The 16,924-nt window shown below is 38.6% G+C and overlaps 1 protein-coding gene across 1 annotated transcript in view; it reads left to right on the plus strand.

Moving 5' to 3' along the window:
* TLN2 (talin 2) overlaps positions 1-16,924 on the plus strand; it is a 118,565-nt gene that overhangs the window by 17,487 nt on the left and 84,154 nt on the right. The window contains exons 9-18 of the mRNA XM_075713535.1: positions 578-733; positions 1,621-1,722; positions 4,348-4,424; positions 6,123-6,303; positions 8,228-8,341; positions 8,990-9,098; positions 9,775-9,983; positions 11,323-11,421; positions 13,798-13,965; positions 15,461-15,755. Of these exons, the coding sequence (XP_075569650.1) occupies positions 578-733; positions 1,621-1,722; positions 4,348-4,424; positions 6,123-6,303; positions 8,228-8,341; positions 8,990-9,098; positions 9,775-9,983; positions 11,323-11,421; positions 13,798-13,965; positions 15,461-15,755 (1,510 nt within the window). The remainder of the gene's footprint in view (positions 1-577; positions 734-1,620; positions 1,723-4,347; positions 4,425-6,122; positions 6,304-8,227; positions 8,342-8,989; positions 9,099-9,774; positions 9,984-11,322; positions 11,422-13,797; positions 13,966-15,460; positions 15,756-16,924) is intronic.

The following is a 16,924-nucleotide window of genomic DNA, read 5'->3' on the forward strand; positions in this document are numbered from 1 at the left end:
GGCAGCCCCTTGTGATGTTTTGCATGGGTTAGGATGGTCTCAGAGATTGAAAATAACTAAAATTTCAAATTCAAAATATGGGACAAATTATGGCTGATCTTGCCTAATTGTCAGACCCCGTGGGCCTTCTTTTCTTTTATCTCTCCAGAAATGTTATAGAAAAATGGTGAGGGCAACCTAACTTCTCAGCCCTCCTGATGCCCGTTTCCAACATTCAGCTTCTGTAATATGGTTTTACAGAGGAAGTCTTGTGTCTAGAAGGACTGCCATCATGGTTTTTTTTAAAGTAACTTCCAAGATCTGTTATCATAATCCCTAAAATGCTTCTGTTTCCTGGGGAAGGGAGAAGAGGGAGTATCTTTTGAACTGCATAATAAAGATCCAGTAAAGACTAGAGCTTCTTAATGCATTGCTTGAAAATCACTGTCTGTGACCAGAGAAACTGAGCCTGGAGTTTTAAATTGTCCTTGTCTGCATGCCAGTTGCTTCCCTTTGTCAGTATATTCCATCATGCTTTTCTTTTCTCCTATGGCAAGCTCCATCTGAATGAAAAACAATCTTTCACACCTTGTTACAGGAAAAAATGAAAGGCAAAAACAAGCTGGTTCCTCGTTTGCTGGGTGTCACCAAAGACTCAGTGATGCGTGTGGATGAGAAGACCAAGGAAGTGTTGCAGGAATGGCCACTGACAACTGTGAAACGCTGGGCTGCCTCACCTAAAAGCTTCACACTGGTAGTCTTTTTGTATATATTCAGAAGAGGGATCTAAGTGACAAGGAGAAAGGAAGATGGACTTAGAACAGTTGCTTTAATGTAACTTCTTCTCTCTGTAATTTTCTAGCATTATATAGTCACTGAGTCTTAAACTAATAAACTGGCCCATATTGGTGTCTTGGGTCAATCTGTATTCTGATGTTTCCAGACAGACCATTTCCCGAAGAGTGCTGTTTAAATATTTTCAAAAAAAACACTGTTTAAATCTGTTCTGTGCCTAACTACTAAAACAGTTAAGAAAACATCATTATTCGCACCTGCTTAAACCCTTATGGTGTTTGCCATCCATAATCCACTTTGTGACTTGCAAGATATGAACATAAACAAAGCTAGATGGTTCTTTAATACATTTTATAATTATGGATTTCAAGAACTTTCATGAATGTAATATTTTCGTTAATTATTTGGTCCATAAGAGACCACTGCAACAAGAATATTTCAGATATGAAAAGTTGTTTAAAGTGGTAGAGCAAGAGGCAGTGGCTAGAAAATTATATTCACTTTAATCATGTGCATCTAATTTCCAATTGCATGGGTGATTATGCTTTAGGAGAAAATTCTTCAGTGACTGAGTCTGATGAAGTCAGACTAAGTATTTCGTGGTCCTCTGGCATTTCAATTTATGAAACATCTGTGATTAGGCTGCAATAAAAAGCATCCTTCCCCTTTCCTCCCTCACCTCCCATATAGACTGGTTTAGAATCTTGGAGCAGTTTCATTTACTGTTGGATATAATAAAATGTCTATACAAACAATTTTAAAGTTTGAATTCGCTCACTCATATTTAGTACTGTTTCTTCATTTATTACTTTCCATTTTCAAAAACGTTTTTTTTTTTCCCTTTAGGATTTTGGTGAATATCAGGAAAGCTATTACTCAGTACAGACCACTGAAGGAGAACAGATCTCTCAATTAATTGCAGGTTACATTGATATCATCCTAAAGAAGGTATAGTATTAAGATGACATGTAGTAAAAATGCAGTAAAAATCACTGTACAGCAGTGTAAAAGCTCAAACGTGTGCAAGCTGCAGTTTTCTTTCTCTCATAAAGTCAGTGTTGTATCTTATGTTTTTATGTTATTTATTTTTACCTTTAAGTAATATAAGCTCTTTCTGTTTAACTTAAGTGAGAGCTTCTGGAAAATATCAAGGCTGTTAACTATAGGGGGGGTATGGGTCAGGCTCAGTACAGCACACTTGGGCTTTGTTTTTTCTGTCTGGAAGGTGAACTGCTGGCTAAGAGTGTGTATCCAGAGAAAAGCTTAGAGCTTCAACTATGGATTTTAAGCTATGGACCAAAGCGGTGAATCAGGTGGGAAGAAATGATCCCATGGAAGCAGCATTTAAAACTACATTAAGGACTACACAATGGTTGTCCAGCAGCTCTTGTGTGTCATGCATCAAAGCTGAGAAAGATTTTTGGCAAAATTAAGAAAGAATATAAAGAAATCATTATATTGCTTTAAAAATATTGTGATCAGTTAAGCAAAGAATTACATCTCATTTATGCAGAGAGAGGGATAAAATCTGTGTTTGTGAAGAGGCCAGACTGTCTTGAAACTTGGTTTTGTGGAGCATGCCTGGCAGGAGAGAGGAGAGGCTGATACACATCTCCAGCATTCAAAATATTCACAAGCAAATAAGCACAACAGCAAAAAATACTAGTATTGCCAGCAAACGTGGAGCTGAATGGTCATACTCTAAGCAATGTTGTATAGAAAAGTGAGGTGTTTCAAATAGCGCTGGTTGCTCCTTGACAAGTTTTTACTTTCTTAAAGTTCAACCAAACTACATCATTATTTGCTGTAATAGATTTTAATAGTAAAAAAATGACAGAAAACTAAGCAGCTCAGGAGAATTTATTGCCTTTGTTCATGCGAACAGTGTAGGCTGTAACATCAAATGTTATGAAATCAGAGGTTGAGGAGGATTACCAGAATTCATCACAGTACATGCCTTTTTCTCTGAGGCTGTCAGTCTCAGATTTAATAAATCTTAAATAAACTGGAGGTTTCTATAGATGGTTTAAAACTTGGTTCTAGCTCTTAAGCTTCAAAAGTAGCTTTGCTCTCTAATGCCAAATGAAAGCATCCTTTCTGTCTTGATAGAATACACATGGGTGTATTTCCACTCCCTTCCAGTCCTTTGATTTCTTCTTTACAATCTGCTGACACAGCCAGTTTTAAAATGAATGAATTAGGAACATGTTAAGTAATAGACACCCATGATGCTTCATGATGTGTATGAGAAGCATGCAGTTTTCAATTGCCACGCCCAAGTTCTCTGTGATGCATGCCTCAAAGTATGGTTTATCGCTCTCAGTAGCATAATGTTAATTCTTGGTGTGTTTTGGACTGTTCCAACTTACTTGCTGTGATGTGGATTGGTGGCGCATTTTCTTTTCTGCTAAAGTTTTATTGGTTCAGCGCTCCCCACCCGCCAACCCCTCTTTTCCTGCAATTTTAGTGATAGGTCACTAACCAGTTGACAGGGAGCCCTGAACTTGATTAACTTTTACCACTTTTTAATCTAGATGTATTGTCTTACTTCACATTAATATGGAAGTAAGGCACAATCTTGACTAGAAATAGGTGGTTTCAGTTCACGCATAAACTCAAACTATAGTAGTAAGAACTTCTTTGGAGAAAGTTGGGGGGGGGGGGGGAGGGCGTGTTCCTGTTAAATGTACCTGAGGTCATAGTGGATGTTTATCTATTTATACATATATATACATGTGTGTATATATATGTATATACATATAAATATAATTATACACTTATATATGTGTGTACATATATTCAGACTACAAATCATGTAGCAATGTGGAAAGCAGACAGTATCTTTGGACTAGGTCACAAGTAGAAATGGACTGTTTTTACAAGGCACTACTTTTATGACTTGTAGTAGTTTCCTAGTAGTTTAGACTTACTCTCCTTCTGTATATTTACCTCCCTTATACCACTATAAAAAATGCCTCAAAAAGTCAGATGTGAAGACTGTCTAGAAGTTTGAAGTAACTATGGTAAAATAACTTGGACACAGTATTAAATTTATCATCTTTCCTATGGATATGTATTTCCTAGTGGTAGGTAGCACCATACGGTAACATTTCAGGTTGCTAAATATGACTAAATATGAGTTCTAGTTAGCTGAGTCAGTCTGATGTTCCTGAGTTAGAAGAGAATGGGAAAGGGGCTGGTACATATCCTGTCTGTGCTGGGATTTGCTGTTGTTGCGTATCACTTGGTCCTCAGAACATTCTTTTTCTGTGAGAAAAGACAGTATCTCAGCACTTTCTTTATATCTCTTTGTTCAAAAAGGCACCAATAGGCTTATTTCCTTTATGCACTTAATCTGCCAGGGCTTAGAACCTCGTCTGTTAGATGCTGAAGGGCACTGCCTCTTCTGAGGTGGAGGTTATATTGTCATACACTGCCAAAAAATGTGGTGTTCAGCACTGGACAAGACTCTGCAAATGATTTGATTAGGTTTCTGATAAATGGCAAGGCAATGATGGAGAGAAAGCAAAAAGCAACATGTAGTGTTTAACTTTCTTTTTCATCCCCCTCCAGAAACAAAGTAAAGATAGATTTGGGCTTGAAGGTGATGAGGAATCAACCATGTTGGAAGAATCTGTTTCACCGAAGAAGTGAGTGTATACAATAGGAGGAAATGCTCTTTATTTAAGTGACACATTTTAGCTGTGGCAGCTTTTTTCAAATGAAATAGTATAATTATTACTGTTAAAGAATTACAGAGTATTTCAATAGAAGGAAGCACTGTCCCCAGGCAATTCAGCAGGCTCCTAGCTTCATTTGAGGATTGAAGAGCAAGTATTTGTCTTTAAGTTGTTGGTTAAGGCAACCGGCAGTGGTATCAGTTTGTGGTAACTGGACTCTTGAACAAAGGAACTAAGGCTGTAATTCAGTAAAATGCTGGGGGGCAGTAATGATGCAGAGCTGAAAATGTCATATTAGATTTTTGATCTTCATGCAAACACCTAGCATTTACAAGGTCTTAGTTGCTTGTGTCTGCTGGGTCCATGGTTTCCAGTAAATTTGACTCCTGTCAGTGTATATTGTACACTGTGTCATGAACAGAGCTGGCTTATTTCACCAAACCACTTTAGACAAACCAATCAGATGTGTGGTGTGGGTAAAGGTAAGGTTTTGGTACTAGTAGGTCAGGCTATGGTTCTGATGGGAGAGTAACTGAATATAGCAAAAAGCAGAACTGTAGAGCTGGCCGTACTCTTATAAAAGGAATATTAAGTCCTCCCTTGCTGTGAAGGAATAGAAATAGGTTCGTGATGTTATAAGCTGTAATGAGCCACTCAAGTCTCCTCTTGGAACTCTAAGGATGGCAGTGTCAGCAGTGTATATGGGAAAAGTCTATTTGATTTATTGTTAAACATATGGTTTATAGGAGATAGACTTGTTAGATATTTAATGTGGCCTTATGTGAAATTTCAGCTTTTGACAGATCACACATGTTCAGATGTGCTTTCTTTTGACATTGCCCTTTCCAAATCACTTCCAGAATATACTGTTAGCTAAGTGCTGTGCGGAGAAGCCCAAAACTTGTAATAGATGAATACAAGATTTTTCACAATTGAAATTACTTTTTTCTGCAGCAGATTGTTGTTGTTAAAGCCAGAATTCCTGCTAACGCTTCTAGCTGTTAAAGCTTGAACCATATTTAAATAAGAGCAGTGTATCTGGCAAAGTGGTTCATGACCATGGCTGACAGTAACTTTATTATTCTTGAAAGTATCCTGCCTCCTAGCCCATTATCTGGTAGGCTGCCAGATTATTAGCAAGTACTATGTATGTATAAAGAGGGAAAAAAGCACATTAGTTTTTATCCCAAATCTAGGGATTGCTTGCAAAAGGCATCTCCACAAGCTTCTATTTTCTATTGATCAGCCTGTGATACAACTGAAGCAAAGCAGTTGTTATGCCATAAACCTTGTTCTAGTTCTGTCTGTCATGCATCTTAGAGGGGTAAAGTTACTGTACCACATACACCGAAGCTGCACATTGCCTTCTTTCCTTAGTGCCTGCTTATTAGTGCTATTAATATTAATATCTGCCAAAGGCCCCAGATTCATTTTTTTCTACAATGCTAGAAAGCAGTTAGGAAAAAAAGACTGTAAACTTTTCCAGCTTCTCAAAATGTTGTGAAAGGCAATTTAAAATCCTAAAGGAAAAACATCCAGCAGAACTTGATTTGCAAGAGCTAACTAATTCTTTTTGTGTTGGATTTTCCTTTTTTCTTTTTTGTGTTTTTGGTTGGTTGGTTGGTTTGTTTTTTGGTTTTGGTTTGTTTTGGTTTTTTTTTTTTTTAGATCTACCATCTTGCAGCAGCAGTTCAACCGAACAGGGAAGGTGGAGCATGGCTCTGTGGCACTACCAGCTGTTATGCGTTCAGGGTCCAGCGGACCAGAGACTTTCAACATTGGCATCATGCCTTCTCCCCAGCAACAAGTCACAATTGGTCAGATGCACAGAGGACATATGCCCCCGCTTGTGAGGAACCTCCTTGTTTTGTATTTGAAACTTTTTTTTTTTTGCATTTGAAACTTGTCTGTGCTGCAAGTAGTCAGAAATAGTCTGTTATACATATTACTAATAGCAGGAGGAGGATATCGAGTGTGACTTCCTGGCTGTCCTACTGAACATAAGCTTTGAGCATCCCTGAAATATTTAGGGTATCACATTTTGACTTATTTCCTGATTTTCCTTAAAGCTGGCTCTTCCAGCCTTCTCTTTACTTCTAAGTAGTTAAACTAGTATTCAGGGGTCAGAAAAAAAGGTTTAAAGACCAGCAAAAGTAAGCAATTTTAAGACAGAAGTTTACATTTAGGTTATCTCTAGCCCACCAATTTAGATTTTTTTAGCATGCTTAAAGCTGATGCTGAGTTTTAAAAGACTATCAAAAGGCCTCAACAGGCTGTGGAGAATATAATCAATGCTTAGGATCATGACATGCCACTAGAAGTGTAGTATGTGTAGTGGGTTGACCTTGACTGGTTGCCAAATGCCCACCCAGCTGCTCTTTCATTCCTGCTCCTCAACAAGATGGGATGGTGGGGGTGCGGGGAGAAAATAAGATTGAAAAAAGCTTTATCTTGACATAGGTTGAAATAAAGACAGGGAGATCACCAATTACCTTCAAGGGCAAAACAGACTCAATGTGGGGAAAATTAATTTAATTTATTGTCAATTAAAATAGAGTTGGATGGTGAGAAACAGACAAAAACTAAACCACCTTCCCACCATCCCCTTTTTTTACCCAGACTCAACTTCACTACTTCATTTCTGACTATTCTACTCCCTGACCCCAAGTGGTCAGTTTATAACAGCCTCTCTCTGCTTCTCCTTCCTCCTCACACTTGTCCCCAGCTCCAGCATGGGTCCTTTCTATGGGCTGCAGTCCTTCAGGATAAATGACTCCAGTGTGGGTCCCCTATGAGCGGCAGTTCCTGTCAGGAGAGCCTGCTCGAGCATGGGTCCTCCACAGGCTGCGGTTTCTGTCAGGACCCTGCTCCAGCATGGGCTCTCCAGAGGCTGTAGTTTCTTTCAGGGAAATATCTACCTGCTGCAGAGTGGGGTCCTCTGTGGGCTGCAGGGTGGATTTCTGCTCCAGCATGACCCTGTCCACAGGCTGCAGGGAAATACCTGCTCCACCATGGTCTCTTCCATGGGCTGCTGGGGAATCTCTGCTCTTATGCCTGGAACACCTCTTCCCCATCCTTCTCAGGCATTGGTGTTTGCAGGGTTGTTTCTTGAACTCTTTTTTCCCCCCTCACTGCCATGTGATGTTTTGCCCATTCTTAACAATGTTTTCCCACAGGTGCCACCAGCTTGGCTGCTGGGCGTAGCTGCGTCCTGCGGTGGGTCTGTTGGAGCTGTCTAGAACCAGCTGTGCCTGGCATGAAGCCACCCGTGCAGCCAAAACCTTGCCACAGACACCCAATGCAGATAGCCATCCTGCTCTGCCTAAAACCCTTCAGTCTTCTGTTAGCTTATGCATATTCATGGCAATTTAGTTTTAGAATCGTCCTTGATTACATTGGTAGGCTGTTCCAGGAAATCAATAATGACATCCTAGAAGCAAATTCAGTTTTCATGTCCATGTTCCTAGAATGCAAGTCAGTAAGGCAGCTTGGTGTTTTTGCATCTGTCTGTTGGGCATTGTTTGATCTGAGAAAGTTCACTGTTTTATAAATATGTGCAAATACAGAGGAGTATAAAATGGCATAGGCAGAATCAAGACTCTGTGAGAGGAGTATTAGAGAGCTTTGCTTTCTCCGTTGCACCAGGGAAAAGCTAGCTATCTCAATTGGCCTGGTGTGATTGTTGTCACTCACTGTCTCCATGCATATGTAACATCTGCTTGAAGTGCCATTTGGAACACAGCACACAGCCATTTCCTTGTTTTGCCTTTCAGACCTCAGCTCAGCAGGCCTTGATGGGGACTATTAATACCAGTATGCACGCTGTTCAACAGGCACAAGCTGACCTCAATGAAGTTGATAACCTACCACCTCTAGGGCAGGACATGGTGAGTTTTGCTAATCCCTCATAGAAATAGTTCTTAATGCTTTGGGGTGTTTACAGATCAGTTTAGTCATTGGCCCTGGATCTGAAGTGGTATTGCTAAGGCTTTTAAAATGAGATAAAAATTTTGTGCTCTCTTTAAGGAATTCCAGTACGGTGTTTCACCTCACTCTAATAAGTCTTCTGAGATTAGATGTAGCAGACTTCCTTGCATAACCGTGTCTGGAATCCTATTTGTTTCATGTGTCTATGTACAATTAAATGCAAACAATGGGCAATATTTATGGCAGGAGTGACTGCCTCCCGAACACTTGAAACATAAGAACAAAATATGATTCTGTCATTCCTGATCCAGGTTAGGGCAGGAGGACAGATCTAGAAACTATTGCTTAAGGGCGACTGTCAGTCAAGAGTGTTTAGCCTTCATGGTTGCACTCTTTATGGCATTTACCTTAAAAGGGCAGCTGTTGAAATGTGATAGCAATTCTGTAGTGAATGATTCAGCAAAAGAAAATGCTTGCTTTCATATTTCACTTCAAGGGCTTGGTCGTTGTCCTCCATTTCACTTTTAAAGGTTCATGAAGGAATGAGAGATTTACATTACAGGATCTCACTGCAATCCTTAATTCTTGGTTTTGTCATTGCTCTTCAGGCATCAAGAGTATGGGTTCAGAACAAGGTTGATGAATCAAAACATGAAATACACTCTCAGGTTGATGCTATCACTGCAGGAACTGCATCTGTTGTTAACCTTACAGCAGGTAAATTTCAAAGGGAGGGATTTCCTTACAGTCTCCTGGTTATTTATCAGTCTATTTCAAGTAGCATAGGGACTGAGTATGGGGCAGCTGGAGAAAAATTTTCTTCAAAATACCCTAATAGCTAAGTGCATGATGTGCAGAACAAGCTTTCTTTCTGTCCCTCCCAATGCAGTTTTTGTATCTTCAGTTTATGTCTTGCACTAAAGGTATGACCATTGATGAAGGTAGAACGTAGCTTGCTTATTCAACAAAGTAAAGTTGAGAGTGTTTGCAAGGTTACTACAAAAAAGTGTTATTGATCTGACAGTTGTTAGAGAGAGGTGATGTGTTTATTGACAGTGTTTTTTTCTTCAGCAAATTACAAGTTGAAGGAGTGGCTTAAAGGGGTCAATACTGTATTACCTTTGGTTCTTTCAGTGTTGAAAGATAGCTGAAACTGGGAAGAGAAATTCTATTAGAAGATAAATTCTTGTAGAAGAAGAAGAAATGTAGAAATTGGAAAAATTGTAGCAGTCTCTAATTTTTTAAAGTGACAATGAAATTACTTAGTAGGCACTGCCTGGCTATCTTGAAATGTCTCTTTTGTCTCTCACCAGAGTGTAGGTTGTAGTAGCTGCCTTTTTCTTTCCTCTTAACCATTAAAGCATTCTGATCATGAAAATTATTTGCTCTACAGGGGACCCGGTTGACACTGATTACACTGCTGTGGGATGTGCAATTACAACCATCTCTTCCAACCTCACTGAGATGTCTAAAGGTGTGAAACTGCTTGCTGCTCTCATGGATGATGAAGTTGGAAGTGGAGAAGACCTCCTGAAAGCTGCTCGAACATTGGCCAGTGCTGTCTCAGATTTGCTGAAAGCTGTGCAACCTACTTCAGGAGAGGTTAGTAGATGGAAACTTCTCAGGTTCCCTCTTTGAAGTGCATGGCTTTGGCTTTTTGAGACATGTTAGCTTCTAAGCCTCACCTGCTCAGTGCCACATAATGTCCCCCATGCAAGCAGTTCTTTTGACTACTTCTTATTCCTTTATCTGTCTCTGTCTTTATGCCTTTAAGTCTTGCACCTTGATACTGGAATGTTCTGTGTTATATGCAGAGGTTCATTGATTTCTGTAATAAGTAGTTAATTTATCTGGGTACCCTGTTCTTTAGAAACAAATTTCAAACAGTACTATGACTCAATTTAATAGGAAGTGGACAGATCATAGAATCATAGAATCGTTTAGGTTGGAAAAGACCTTTAAGATCATTCAGTCCAACCATTAACCTAACATTACCAAGTCTACCACTAAACCAATTAAGGGTAGACTAGACTATACCATGTCCCCGAGTGCCACGTCTACCCGTTTTTGAACGCTTCCAGTGATGGTGACTCCACCACCTCTCTGGGCAGCCTGTTCCAATGCTTGACTACCCTTTCCGTGAAGAAATTTTTCCTAATATCCAATCTAAACCTCCCCGACACCACTTGAGCCCATTTCCTCTTGTCCTATCACTAGCTACTTGAGAGAAGAGGCCAACACCCACCTCACTACAACCTCCTTTCGGGTAGTTGTAGAGAGTGATAAGGTCTCCCCTCAGTCTCCTCTAGACTAAACAACCCCAGTTACCTGAGCCGCTCCTCATAATAATAACAATTAATTAATAGTAATAGATAATAATCAATAAAATTAATAAATAATAACTAATAATTAGATAGATGATAATAATTAATTATTTTTTTCTTTACTATCTTTGTGTACTTTGACATACAAAATGAGAAGTTAATCCCTCTGTTGTAGTTTTCCAGAAATGAGAGTAGTACTGACCAGGATAGATTATCTTGATCAGTTTGTTATGAGTTGGAGTCTGCAGCCAGTTTGCCTTAGATCTCTTCAGGTATTTATGTTTTGAAGAACGTGAAATCTCCTGATGTTTCAGATCAGTTGGCATATTGACTGTCCATCCTTAATTATACTTGGAGTTATTACAACAATGTCTATTTAAGTTCTTCAAAATTCTTTACATGTTCTCTGGGAGCACTTCAGATGAAACCCCTGAAATACGGATGTGCAGTTGTGCATGTGGAAAAGTAAAGATTTTTCCAAAGTATTTCTCTTGTGTAATTTTTTTTTTTTATCCATATTGATTGCATGCTAATGCAGAAGTTCCTTGAGGAAGTCTAAAATTCAAGTAAAGCTTATTTTCTTTGAATTAATGTATTTCACCATTATATTTTTCCAGCCTCGACAGACAGTTTTGACTGCAGCTGGAAGCATTGGGCAAGCAAGCGGGGAGCTACTGAGACAAATTGGAGAGAATGAAACCGATGAAAGGTTCCAGGTAATGAGGGGGTGGCTTGTCACTGTCAAAACTGTGCAGCTTTTTAATGAGGAGGCCACTGCATAAAACCAGGCTTCCCAAAGTGCAATTAGGAAATGCTAGATTTGAAATTTCTGTATGCTAACTGAGGTTAATCCATTATGAAATTATTTTTCATCACACAGTCACAGAGTGCTGATTTCATAGGAACTCCTACTTCATTCTGTGCATCACACAGATGCTTTCTTGATTCATGGAGAGCTGTTTGCACTGTACTCCCCTCAGTGTTTAAAATGCATGGCTCATGCTATTTGCATACTGGTCAGACTCTCGCTTTTCAAATTCTACTCTGCTTTTTACTTTCACCACTACATTCATCACTGGCTTCTTTTATGGTGACTTTCAGTACCTCACTCTTGCACAGATAATATCTTTCATAGCTTTCCTGTAGGATGTGGAACTGTGATTCCGTTTTACAGGTGGAAAATTTGCCATGGAAGTCCAGAGATCTGCTAATTTAAGATACCCTATGACCTGTTGATCTCTAAAATTCTTGACATTGTGTCACACTTTATATGTTTGAATCACAGTTCCCATTTGCTTTAGTTGCAGCAGAATGCAAGTTACATCACACAGTGCCAAGTCAGACACAGAATATAAGGAACAGCAAACAACTTATTTTTAAAAACTCTGCCTATCTTCACTTAAGTACACTGTGTCAGATGCAAGATTATAATTGAGTTTTCCAGGGGGACATGCGTAGTCTTAATCAATCGTTCCGAATGCCATAGGGATTTTGTGGAAGGCAGTGTATTAAAACTTGCACATGCACACAAGCAACTTCAGTCCTTGCCCTTCCTTGTGTTTCACTGTCTTTGCAAGCTAATGACCTATTATGCCATATATTTATGAAGAATGAATTAATGTTTATTAATAAATAACAAGTATTTCTTCTCATTAAATATAGTGGTTTTCACATAAGTGTTTGTTGTGTCTGTGTGTGTGCATGTAAACCAAAAGTTTACATGCTGTTGGTAAACTGAGTAGAAGAAAATTATTGTATTACAAACATAATTTCTTTAAGATGATTCGTATTAGCAGTTATCAAATCATAATGCCTGTATGACTTAATAACAGTGTTAGCTATTAGCAGTTTAAAACCATTTGTCTTTAATGCTCTGTTAAAAACATGTCTGGATTTTTTCACTCAGTGCCAAGAACAGGTTTGCACCAGAACCAAGGGGAAGTAATTTACAGCAACAGATAGACCTCTGGAGTGCACTGTATGCAAGATGTCTGCTAATATAACTTGCAGGCCATTTTAAACACTTGATCCACTAGTAAATCTGTCTGCAAGTTTCATGAGAGTTCTCATTTGTATTCCTAGTTGAGTATGTATTGCAGCCCTCTCTTTCTTGGATAAGAGAAAGAACCTAAACATTCTGATAAGTGCTATGGAGTGTTAGAGAAGGTGGGTAAGGAGAGGGATGGTTTATCGTGCCTTCATATCCTAAAAACAAAATGAAAACTAGTGTTCTTAATTGTTGAAATCCAAGGTTTTCTTTCTGCTGTGAAGTTAAAATTATGCATAAGTGTATCTGTAGTATCTTTTTGCAGGAAAGCCAGGTCATTTTAACAGTACAGGCATTAGGAAGACTCCATCCCACTAAAATCTGAAGTATACAGAATGTAGCATTTCAAGTGGGGAAATGGGAAGAAATTTTCTGAACTTCTTCATTGCAGGAATTAACACATGAGTGTGTTTTAATTTCACAGTTTCAGAGTTAACTAAATTATTTTTATACGAGGGAAAACTGTTCTGGAATTAAGACCTGTTTTGAGTTGTATTTTGGAGCAGTAATTTATAGGGCTATATTTACATCATGGGCAAGGAAATATTGTGGTTGGAAACGGCATTTTCAGAAATGGAGCAGCAGTTGTCGTTACTGTTAAGCACAATTAAGTAGTTGAACTTAGTATTAACTCAAGTACTGTCTGTCTTCAGCGGTTTGCTCTTTGAGGTTGTCATCCTTATTGCAGATATTTATCACATGTTTAGTGGTGATCTCCAGATGTTTTTGTACTAATAGTGTATTCTCAGGAAGTGAAGATAAGCACATTGCAATTTGGGACATAGATTTGTTCTTAGGGACTCTGAGTCAATTCAAAACTTGACAGTTCATACTCGTTCGGTCCAGTAAATTGATAATGTAAATAGAGAAATGGTTGTACTGAGAGCAGAAAACTGAGTAATAGGCATGTTTGCTGCTTTACACCAAACAAAATGTTTAAGTTTTGATACAGGAGAACTTGTTACCTTCAGGAGACTTCATCTTAATATAAACAAAGTATATACTTTTTTGTTCATAAGACTGAGTTTTCCCTTTATTTTACCAGGATGTTCTGATGAGTCTGGCCAAAGCTGTTGCAAACGCTGCTGCCATGTTAGTGCTGAAGGCCAAGAATGTAGCACAGGTCGCTGAGGATACAGTCCTGCAGAACAGGGTCATTGCTGCTGCTACACAGTGTGCACTTTCTACTTCCCAGCTTGTGGCTTGTGCGAAGGTGAGGCTAGCAATGTCCATGAGGTGGTAAGGCATCGTTTCAAGTGTATGCTTCTGTGTATTTCCAATGGTCTCAGGCAATATACTGTGTTAATATCATAGCTCTAGATTTATGCAATATCAAAGTTGTTGATTAATAAGTTGTCACCCATAACAGTGGCAATCAGGAGCCCAGAGGATGTGAGGTGTTGCTGTAATCTCCACAGAAGGTTCCACAGATAACAGAGCTTATCTGATGAATTACTAATATTGATAAAATAAAAAAGTAAAGAATATTAGCTCAAGAAGCACAGCTTGCCTGGGGGACTATGTAGGTTTTCTAATAAAGCCTAGAATTAGGATGGGTTCACTTCATCTAAAGCTAGATAATCAAAAGTTGGTATTCTTGCTGAAAATAAAATCAAGTTGGTGATCATTGATTTTAAATATATTTGCACTAAATTACAGTAGCCTAGTCATTTTAATAGATCAATTGCTTTTGGCCGAGTACTGATTTTCAATCTAAGCAAATTATGAAGAAGTTGAGATCAGACCTCAAATTCTGAAGTCTGCAACTGGAGCATCACATCTTCTGCAGCCTTTTTTTTCTTTAAAATAAATAAATAAAATACGCATTTAATTTTAAAAATGAAACAGTTCGCATTTCCTACTTGGATGCGCTTTTGAAGTCTGCACTGTCGGCTTTTGCAGGGAAATGGGTATTCAACTGTTGTGAAACATCCAGAAGGTTTATACCCAATATTAGGTATTAAATTTTCAATATTTTCTACTCTCTTTCTCTGGCTGCAAGGGCTTTTTGTAATGCATAAATACGAATTTTCCTTATTTGGACTTGATGTTCTTACTGCCTGTGAACTTCTTCAATATGGCATAAGACACCCAGTGGCATCCTGTTTTCCTCATAAGATATGCACAGTTTTCCCATTGCTAAAAGCTGTCTGGATATGCCTGAACAAAACGGGAGAGGGTTATTTCTAATCTGTAGATTACAGTGTTTATTACTTGTCTTGTGGCTTCAGAAGTAGAACGTTGTTTGGCTTGTGCCAAGTACTACTTTTATTTAGACAAACAAACAAAAGGCTGATATAAGAAAGCTTTACAAGACCAATTCCAATTAAGATTTCATTTTATTTGGAATTCCAGGGTACAGAAGTCTGCCAGTGGACGTAGTTACTCTGGAGGAGTTTGGCCCATGCCTGCGCTCCAGAACCACTGTCTAGTGTTTTCTCATTTCAGTAGCTGCTGAAGCAGCATGAAACAAGGTGGGGGCCTTCATTCTCAGAATCTAAGTTGAGATTAAATTAACGGTATGCAGAGCCCGGATTCCTAATCTAGATGTCTGATGCTACCTATTTAAATACTCTCTCTCAGGGTTTTCTGTTTAGGGAAAACAGATAAGTTAAAGATTAAAAACTAATGTAGTAGATACTTGTGAGTAGTTAGGAAATTTGCAAATAAGCCTTTTTCTGAATGCTTTGTGTCCTTTCCCTGTGCAGGTTGTGAGTCCCACCATCAGCTCTCCAGTGTGTCAGGAACAGCTAATTGAGGCAGGGAAACTGGTAGACCGCTCAGTGGAGAACTGTGTGAGGGCCTGCCAGGCTGCCACAGATGACACTGAGTTACTGAAGCAGGTCAGTGCAGCTGCCAGCATTGTCAGCCAAGCCCTGAATGACCTCTTGCAGCATGTCCGCCAGTTTGCGAGCAGGGGAGAGCCCATTGGACGCTATGACCAGGCTACAGATACCATCATGTGTGTCACAGAGAGTATTTTCAGTTCAATGGGAGATGCTGGTGAGTTTCTCTAATGGATAGTAACTTCCCGTGATTCAGAGGTGTGCACATTTCAAATAATGCAAGTAAAAAATCTTTTCTGAAACATACTGGGCTTCTAGGCTAGTGCTGTTGTGATGGGTAGCCATTCAACCCATAATATTAAATCAGCAAAATGCATGTAGCTGTGTGTTAGGTAGAATGAATATTTTGTGAAAACAATCAATATCATGCTAAAGGTTCACATAGTATTTTGTCTGTTTTCTACCACTGCTTCACTTCACAGAATTGTGTAGCAATTTCTCATCTCCAAATACGAAGACAGGTACCTGAGCAAATACTTCCCAGTGATTGATTTTATTATGCTTAGATTTTGTTGTAGGTTTTGAAACTTACGTGTGCTTTTTCCTGTGACATTTGTAAAATGTGCAGCTTCTAGAGCCAACCAAAACTTGAGATGCCTAACATTTAACTGATCCAATATGAATTTTTAGTAAAGAAACAGTAAATTACTTAGAATGGTGAAATTTCAATAGCTATAAATGATATGAAGTAGAACACCATGAAGGGGCAGTATCAACTTAAAATCAAGACAAATCATAGAAAGTTGAAAATGGGATCAGTTTTTAAAAGCAGTTACTGTGGTTAGTGTGGTTTTGGTCTTTTATTTCATGTTACATAATCACAAGGCTAGGAAAGTAAATATTTCAGTCACAACTGTATTCACATTACAGATTATATGAACAACCTAATCTTTTCTTGTAGAGTCATCTTAGTTGTTACATTTAAGAGGTAAAACTTTCAGATGTTTCTCCCTTTAAGGAATTGTCATTTCAGCCATGCAGCACTCTTCTAGAGGAACATGTGCAGGGAAGTAATTAGTGAAATTCTCAGCATATTTTCACCGTAGAATCTTCTTTATGAGAAATCTGAGTGGTTAAATTTTTTAAAAGATGCACAGGAATGTTTGCTGAACCACTTTTAATCTTGCAATTGAACGTTGTGGAAAAGGTTTTCTAATGCTCTGTAACTATCCTAAGGAATTTAATTGCTGTACATGTGCACAAGAAAGCATGTCAAGTTTTATGTTTAGGTGTCACTTATTCAGTTTCTGTACAGAAGGATGCAGTAAAAGAGATGATCTTGGATAGCATTTATTTTCTGTTCACAGTCAAATATCTTGTTGTGCA

This window comes from Pelecanus crispus, chromosome 7 (genome assembly GCF_030463565.1).
Source record: "Pelecanus crispus isolate bPelCri1 chromosome 7, bPelCri1.pri, whole genome shotgun sequence".
Lineage (NCBI taxonomy): Eukaryota > Metazoa > Chordata > Aves > Pelecaniformes > Pelecanidae > Pelecanus > Pelecanus crispus.